Below are 9,080 nucleotides of genomic sequence, written 5' to 3'. Positions count from 1 at the left end.
AACCATGTCTTTTCAAGAATAAAGTTCATGAAAACGAAATTCCTAAGTAACTTACTAGAAATAAGAAAAAGGAGAGAAGGTTTTTCTTTGTGACAGCAAATTTGCTTACAAATAAGGCATATGCCATAAAAAGTTATTCATCTATGTAACTGTTTACTTTCTGTGTCATTGGAAAGACTATTCTAACACCTTAATGTCCAGTTCAAGACCATTCTATCCCTTGTGTTTCTAACTAATATAAAAAATCTCTGTGGATATAAGTTTGGATTTCACTTTTCTACTTGGGGCAATTGTGTTGAAGTGCATCTTTGTTAGATAAGTATGCAGAGGAATGCATATGAAGCTTTCCAAAAGATTGCCTTGGTAAATGCCACTTCCACATAATCCTTTGTTGAACAAGTGAAAGCAGGCCATGCTGAAATTATAGGAATTTGGTAACCATCAGAAAGTGAAGGATGCTAAAAGTTAAGGCCTTTATCTGCAAACAAAAGTATTAATAGTCTATAACATATTTACAAGTGCTTCAGATACTAAAACTAACAGTATTTTGTTCACAGTGCCATTGTTTATACAGATAGCTTTCCCATAATACTTCAGTATCTTGGCATGGGAATCAGTAGCGCTTTATATATACAGGAAACATACATGTGCGAATATAAACGGATCACAGATACACTCGTTCAAAGAGACATCTGGAAACATTTAGACTGTACAACTCTTCCCTTTGATTTGCTAGGAAAAATGTTCTTGCAGTGAGAAGAATGTCAGTCATATCTAAAGTGGCATAAAATGATTAACAAAATGGGCACTACCATGAAAAAGCTTTGAGTACACAGAATAACCTTAGTTCAAGGTTTCTAGATTCTTTGTCCAGTGCACCAAATACAAAAATTAAAAAGGCTTTAATTATTTAAAATGAGACACTTTTCTTCTGTGTGGCCAGATTTCCTCTGAGTCTGACAATGCTGGTGGTGATTTTGATGTGCAGCCCAGCTGCCAGATTGAAGACTGTACACTGCTTTAGGCCTTCGTTCAGAGAGCCATATCACAGTATGACTCAAAGTGAATGAAATCGATAACCAAGAGTGCACTGGTCTTGCCTGTTCCCTTGAAGCCTCTTGGTAGTTGGCACCCACTTTACTGGCCCAGTTTCAGCACTGCTGAATGAAGCTTCTCATTTAAGCAGTTCGTGATCAGAAGTGATGAATGGCTTCGGCTATTAAGATGAGGAAGTGGAATTCAGCTTTAGCATCAAACCCAGAAGTGTGGGTTTTATTGGGGAGAACTCCCATATCGTCTGTTTTCCTCCCTGCTCTTCTCCCTTCCTCCTTGGTTAACGATGGCTCAACGGACCCTTAGCATTTTGTTCACAGTTGTGAAAGGCAGTGGCGCTACAGCGCAAAGTGCAAAGCTGCCACTATGGGATTTCTCCTTCATTTAAAGTCTGTTCTTCATCTTCAGTTCCTTGACCTGAGTGGTCAGTGTTCCTAGCACTGCTGTGTTGCTTGTGAAGTAAATTCCTCCACTTGGCCTTGTTCCTCCGCAGATGATTTTGCATGTTTTCTGATAAGGGAGTGTTCCCAGTAAAGTTGGCCCATTCTTCAAAGAGTGGCTCCACAATGTAGGTCATGAAGCCTGAGGAAAAACATGAGGCAAGTCATATCAGCAACTACATCATTCACTAAGTGGACTTCCCTGCGAAGCCAGCAACCCAGTATAGAGCCTGAAATTATGGCTGTAAGCCATTTTCCTGTAGTCTGGTGATATGCAAATTGCAGCACTGGGGCTCCAAACTGACATTTTTAAAAATTATTTTTTGCTAAGGTGGCAACAGCACTACTTCTGTTGATAAAGTCAACAGAAAATGACTAGCTTGCAGCAGGACAGATATATAAATTTAAAGAAGCAAACAAATATCTACAAGTTAGAGACCCACAAGGACTCGTGGACTAGTAATACATTTCCCCTTTCCCCACTATTTCCCTTCATGGAAAGCTGCAATAGCCTATCCCCTTTTCCAGTTTCCTTGCTACACCAGACAACCTATCTTAATCTGTGCTCTGTCCAGCTTTTCATCCTTCCTTCACCCTAGCAGCCCCTTCCCAGGCAAACTGGCTGTGTTTGGCAGTGCCAGCCGCTGAGTCTGGGCCCTGTTGCATGGTGGTATGCCTGCACAGACTTATGGGGGTACCTTACTTTCCCTCCTCACTATTTCCCCTTTCTGTCCTGACAGCTCCTGTATCTGCTCCCCTTTTTCTGCTTTCTTCTCACCTTCATACCCACCAACTGACTTGGGCTTTTTTTTATCCAGGCTGCATTAGGGATGGGCAGGAACTGAAATTTGTCACAAATTGGGTTCATGGTTTGTGGTTTGTGAACCTTGGTTCATGACCATTCCTATATGAACCTTCTAAAAGTGGTTTTGGAGGCCTGTGGGGTTTGTGGTGGGAAATGGGGGGGGGGGGGGGAGCCTAACAAACTGAAATAAATGCAAGCCATTTCAATAATCCCTCTTACCCCCCCCCCCCCGCCCATTTCCAAGCATTCTCTTTAAATGGATTTTGCAAGCAGATGCTGCATGGGAAAACACATTTAAAATGAGCATTCCCTTTAAATCACTTTTCCAAGTGGGTGCCACGCGAAACTGGAGGCTGAGTGGCAAATCTGTCGCTTGGTCAACATTCCCATGCGGTGCCTGCTGTCAAAACCCATTTAAAGAGAATATTCCCTTTAAAAGGGTTTGGAGGATCTCCCTAACCTTCCATTCTGCTGGCCTCAAGGATTTGCTGCCAGCAGACAGGAGAGAGGAAAGATCCACAAACCTCATGAACCCAAACAGTTTCATTAAGTGAAAGAGGTTCATTTTGGTTTTTGGTTCATGGGAGATCACGAACCTTGAACCAGTATGAACCTCCATTTCCCCAGTTCATCTCCAGCCCTGGTCTTCATGTTGAGCTAGATTTATTATTTCATTTTATCCCACATTTTTCCACAATGGAGACCCCAAAGCAGCTCACATCATTCTCTTCTCCTCCATTTTATTCTCTCACAGCAACACAGGTAGGATAAGCTGAGAATGTGTGATTGGCCCAAGGTCATTTGATTTCCACAACAGAATGGGGATTCAAACCTGAATCACCCAGACCTAGTCTGAAATTCTAACTACTGTACCACACTGGTTTCATGTGGATGCTCTTTGAACAGTAGCACATAGCTGGGATTGGGTGCGTCATGGAAGTCTCACTGTAGCAGGTAGCCAGTGGTTGCTGTCAGGTATCGTTCCAGTGAGTCTACCCTCAAAAGCCAAAATGGTCCTGGAAAGAGCCCTGCCCCTTGCCTTTTACACACAGAACCCAAGGCATGAATGCTGACAATATTATTGTGGTGGTTTAGTGATGGCCTCTGAGGCAATCATTTCTTAAAGCTACAGGTACTACTGCTTATATCATTTGCAGGAGTTTAACACCCCCGCCCCAGTTTTTTGTTTTCATTTAGATTTTTCTGCAACCTTGAGGCTTTTCTCAGGTTTGTAAATAGTTCTGCCTGGTCTGTAAATGACTCCAGTTGCTCATTTTAAGTATCTGTAGATGAGGCCATGTTGATAATTAGATATACTGACAAGCAGGAAACCTGCAAAGACTGGAGGGGGGGTGTCACTTCATTTCCTCTTCTATATGCTTTCCCCCACTATTTTTTCTTCATTTCCTTATGAGAGCCTCTGTGTCCTCTCCACTTTCCCTACTTCTTTTTGTTTTTCCTACTCATCAAGCAACCTTTCTATTATCTGTCTGTCCCAGTCTTCAGGTCTATTATTTATTTATTTCATTTTTATTCTACCTTTCTCCATTATAGGAGGACCCAAAGCAGTTTATAAAATGTCTTGTCCTACATTTTATCCTCACAGCAGCCCTGTGAAGTAGGTTAGACTGAGCAAAAGTGACTGGTTCAAGATCACCCAGCAACCTTCATGGCAAAGAGACGATTTAAACCTGGGTTTCCCATATCCTAATTCCAAATTCTAATCATTACATCATACTGACCTTTTTTGAATGGCTGCTGTAGAAAAGTAGCAAGTGAGCCATGTAAATCAGGTACTATCAGGGTTGCTCATGATCTGGCACCAGTGAGTCCTTTCTCAGGTCAAAACAGCCCTGGAAAGGATCCTGCCTCCTCTCTCTGCCTTTACGGACAGAAACCACAGTTTTAAGATTTCCTATACTATTGTGGTTGCCTAGAACTAGCCACACTGGTCACTGAGAAAGCATTTGTTTCTTAAAACTACAGGCATTTTGGGTTTTTTTTTTTAAAAAAAATTGTGCATCTGTGTGTGTTTTAGACATTTCAGAAAACCTGAGCCCCACCGCCCTGGGTTTGCAGAAAGATCTGCCATGTCTGTTCATGGCACCAGTCTCCAGATTTAAAGTACATTAGAAAAGTTGTTAATTTGACTTTGAGGGTAAAGTTAGCTTGAATGGTCCAAAGAAAACAAGATACTACAATCATCATTTGATTTTAGCAGAGCTAACTTCATGTGTCCTAAAACTCAGGGGAAAGCATAAATCCTTCTTTCAAGAATAAGCATCTTAATTCTGAACAGCTGGCATGATATATGACTAACCAGATGATGTTTGATTTTATTAAACTGGATTGTTCAGCAAATCAATAGGTTAACAGGAAGATAAATTACACATTAGTTTTTGTCCTTTAACTCACTGACTAGACGTAAGAGATTTGTGCAAATGGCCTATTGAGATGCTGAGTAGGGATGCTGAAAATTTTGGCAGCGAACCTCTTAGCAGCCAAACAAACTATGTTCAAAATTTACAATTAGATTATGAATGAACAAATCAGGCTGAACAATGTGAAAAACTATCCTAAGCTGGGAATCTGCTTCTAATTTCATTCCTGGGAATCTTTGCTTGGTCCAGTCCTTGCTAGGAGACAGCAACTGGGGGGAGCAGCAGAAGCCGACTGCCTGCTGATCCTCCAAACAAGCCCTGGAAATGTTGCTGCTGCTAGACTTGCTGGGTCAAAGCAAAACTGGAGGCAGGAATCATAAGCCAAATCCTAGGGCATCAAGTGAGAATGGGGTTCTGATTGAGTCTCCCCCTCCCCACCGCCAAATGGATTTGAGAAGGCTGAAATACAGGGAAATTAGAGAACTGCAGTTTCTGATCTCTGACTTTGCTGTGTTTCTGCTCCCCCAAACTCTGAGATTCTTCTAGGATAGCTAAGACTGGGTTTCTAATTCGATCCCTCAACGTACAGAGAAGGCTGAAACACAGCATGAAGACTCTGATATCTAACTTTGCTGTCTTAGCCTTCATCAAAACAATGGTTCTAGTGTAGAATGTCAGTTTGGGGACAGGTCTAAACCAGGATTAAAGGTCTAGTGTGAAAAATGCTTCTCTCATCCCCCCCACCCTTTCTGGGTTGCAATAACACTGGGACCCAGTAGGGGACTAATTGGAGTCAGTTCCAGATCCCTGCTGCAGCTAGCCTATTGTTGCTGAATGGAACAAACAGATTGCACACACCTGAACAACCTGTCAGTTAATCAGCTTCCAGATTGGAAGTAGTGAACAGGCTCTGAGCTGAACTGGCAGGTATTCAACATCCCTAGTTTTGAGGAGAATGGCAGCTTCTGGAACTTTAGGGTGGCTTCAGATGCAAGGGGAAGGGGAAGTTTTACAAGCCTAAAACAGCACAAAAATATGAAAAAACTGTTTAAACAGGTGTAACAGGCACCCCGTTCTGGTGCAAGGGGAAGATGTGCAGGAGAACTATGTGTACTGATTGTCCACAACTGGAGACCATCTATTCTCTCCTACAGAAATGTGTGTGTGTGTGTGCGTGAGAGAGAGAGATGCAGAAACATACAGGCTCCCTGTAGAGCAAATGCATATGCTCAGTTTGGGGTATGGGAAGAGAATTCCTCTCCACATGTTTGTAATGTTTTGGGGTTACTTGTAGGATGAATGCTCTCAATACTTTCTATTCAATGCACTACTAGGCAGATGCAGCTAACCAGGTGAGACTGTTTAGCTGTGGAAGAAAACAGAGAAGCTAGGGGCCTCCTAGCAAATAACCATTTAAAAAAAATCCATATCTTTGTAAAATCAAGTTTTACTGTGCAATGTTTTGTTGTGGTGTATTTTGTAGACAGTAAAAAAGGATACTCTTCTGGAACTGAGCGGTCTTATGAAACACTTGTTACACCTGTTTAAACAGGTTTTTCATATTTTTGTGCTGTTTTAGGCTTGTAAAACTGTTTCACCAGAGGTAACCATGAGACAAATGAAAAAAAATGTGAGCCTCATAAGTGAAGCCCATCTCTCCAAAAGTTGTCTGTTTCCAGCTTTAGAAATCCCTGAGATTTTGTTTTAGTTTCAGTTGCATTCAGTGGTGTGGGTTTTTCAAGAATATATGAATTGGAAAGTTTCCTTGTGGAGAAACGCCATTTTAGTCAGTGGTGGTGCTTCATTTGGCAGGGGTCAGTAAATCCCTCAGCAAGCTTTGTAGCCTTCCCCTCACTCCCCCCTCCCTTCCAGAGCCAAACCAACAACGCTAGGGGGAAAATCTCCTAGAGAGGCAGGAAGTGCTGTTGTTCCTTGCATGTGTTAGGCAGGAAGAGAAGCCAGATTTGAACTGGGGCTCGAGCAAGCATGTGGTGAGCAATGGAGGCTCCTGCCTGGTGGGCCCCCAGGCAGGCAGACTAAGTAAGTAATTCACAAGACAGGGCAAGTTTAGATCAGGGCCAGCAGGACGCGTTTATAACACATTTTGTTTGTCAGGCTGTTTGCTGTGCGTGTGCTGTGCTGTGCTAACTTTTTAAACGCAACTGTTTTTGTTTTGTTTTTCTTTTCCTATCATTTTTACTGTTTAAATAAATGTTTTTTCTGTTTTAAATACTGGCAGTCAATCTCTGTACCACATAGATCCCCAGACCGCTTTAGACCACGCTGTGTTATAACGGGGGCCCCGAGGAAGGGGGAAGGCATACAGTTGGATAAGGTGCCAATCCTCCAGGGGTGCCCCAAAGAAGTGCTGAGGTCTCTGTGAAACCCAAGTGCAGGGTGGCAGAGGACCTGGAGGCCTAGCCTCACAGCTGGAGAGGGGGATTGGGAGTCCTGTTCCTCTCAATCTGAACCCCGGGACTGAGCAGGTGGTGGCAGCGAGCCCAAGGGGCAGGAGGAGAAATAGCTCCCTCCAGGAGTTGGCGACTCCATAGGGAGCTGACGGGACCGGGTCTGAAAGCAGAATCGGGCCGGTTCCGTCACACTTGGCGGCAGCGGTGGGATAAGAACAAACAGAGAACTTGATTGGCCAGGCATTTTTGTTTTTTTGATACGTGCAAGCACCCAGAGGAAGCAACAGCGGTTTTGTTTTATTTTCAGGTCAACTGGAATAGGGAAAGTTCAGTTTAGTTAGGATGGAGCGTGCTAAGAGGCTGGAAATCCTGGAGATGACAAAGCCACAGCTCCAGGAAGAGTGTGCAAAGCACAGGCTGGAGTGTGACAACATGACTGTAGTAGAGATGAAAGACCTCCTGTTGGAGTATCATCAGCAGGCAGGGGCACCTGCAGAAGGGCACCCCACCCAGTCAGACGCAACCTTGCGGCTACGGATGGAACTGGAGAGAATGAGTATCGAGGCGGACCGAGACCGCAGACGGGAGGAATGAGAGAGAGAGGAAAGACAAGCAGAGAGGGAGCTGAGACAAGCTGAGATCCGCAGAGAGGAGGAACGAGAGAGAGAGGAAAGACAAGCAGAGAGGGAGCTGAGACAAGCTGAGCTCCGCAGACAGGAGGAAAAAGAGAAAGCTGAGATCCGTAGACGGGAAGAAAGAGAGAAAGCTGAGATCCGCAGACGGGAGCGGGAAGAGCAACGTCGCCATGAGCTTGAGGTGCTACGTATGGAAGCTGAACTAAGCAAAGAGATCCAAGTCACCCCCAAGGACTTTGCAGTGTACCAAGAGGGAGAAGACCCCTCCATATACCTCTCCAACTTTGAGAGGGCAGCCAAACAGTGGGGGATTGCAGAGGAGGACTATATGTCTTACCTCTGTAGCAACCTGACTGGAGAGCTTTCAGCCATCTATCACAGCATGCCTAGGGAAGATGGGGGGATAACTTTTGCGGCCTATAAAGCCACTGTATTTAAAAGGTTTAAACTGGGGCCAGACCACTCCCGAAAGCAGTTCAGGGGTTTGGCTCCACAAGAAGGTAAATCCTATTCTGAATGTGGGGTAATGAAGGAACAAACAGTTCCAGTGTTATTGGGCCGGGATTTGTTGGTTGGCCAGTACTCTATCAATGCTGTAACCCACAGCCAAACCCTCAGAGGAAAGTGGGAGGAGGAAGGCAACTTTAAGGAAGCCACCTCACCACCAACCAGGGAGGGGGAAACAGCCCAGGTTACTGAGGACGAAGAGAGGGCAGTCACCCAGGAGGGGGAGGACCAGCCTGTCTCAAGCCCTGGAGTAGGGTGTTCCCAAGGGGAAGAGGGGTGTAGCTTTCCCCAAGTGCAGCAAGAGGCTGTCGATGTTACTAGCAAGGAAAGGAACCTGTCTAGCATAAAGGATGTGCATGCTGAAGAGACCAAGGTGGAGAGTGGAGATTTCACAGGAGGTTCTGAGAACAGCAAGGCTAATGTGGGCTCAGAGGAGCACATAGCTGAAGGCTTGGGGAACGGGAGCGGTTCCAGAAGGGGGTCCGGAGTGACCTTAGGTTGGAACCGGTTCACCAAGTAGCTGTGGATCAGGAAGTGGGATCGTCCGAGATGCTCTCAAAACAGGTCGTCTTGAAGCAGGGCAGACAGGAATCCTGGGAAGCTGTGGGACCTTCCAGGCAGGAAGGGGGTCAGTTGGGTAGTGCTGAAAAACCAACCGAGGGGACTGAGTCCCCAAGCCAAACCCTCAGGGGAAGGTGGGGAGAGGAAGGCAACTTTAGGGAAGCCACCTCACCACCAACCAGGGAGGGGGAGGACCAGCCTGTCTCAAGCCCTGCAGGAGGGTGTGCCCAATGGGAAGAGGGGTGCCAATTTCCGCAAGGGCAGCAGGATGCTTTGGAGCCTTCCAG

The 9,080-nt window shown here is 45.1% G+C and overlaps 1 protein-coding gene across 2 annotated transcripts in view; it reads right to left on the bottom strand.

Moving 5' to 3' along the window:
* Positions 1-459: 459 nt before the first annotated feature.
* PDE7B (phosphodiesterase 7B) overlaps positions 460-9,080 on the bottom strand; it is a 290,956-nt gene continuing 282,335 nt past the window's right edge. For both annotated transcript variants that reach the window (XM_060239898.1, XM_060239890.1), the window contains one exon: positions 460-1,635. In XM_060239898.1, the coding sequence (XP_060095881.1) occupies positions 1,418-1,635 (218 nt within the window). In that variant the 3' untranslated portion in view covers positions 460-1,417. The remainder of the gene's footprint in view (positions 1,636-9,080) is intronic.

Source organism: Heteronotia binoei, chromosome 1, assembly GCF_032191835.1.
Source record: "Heteronotia binoei isolate CCM8104 ecotype False Entrance Well chromosome 1, APGP_CSIRO_Hbin_v1, whole genome shotgun sequence".
NCBI lineage: Eukaryota > Metazoa > Chordata > Lepidosauria > Squamata > Gekkonidae > Heteronotia > Heteronotia binoei.
The sequence above is the reverse complement of the archived record's forward strand: the minus strand, read 5'-3'. Positions and strand labels throughout refer to the sequence as shown.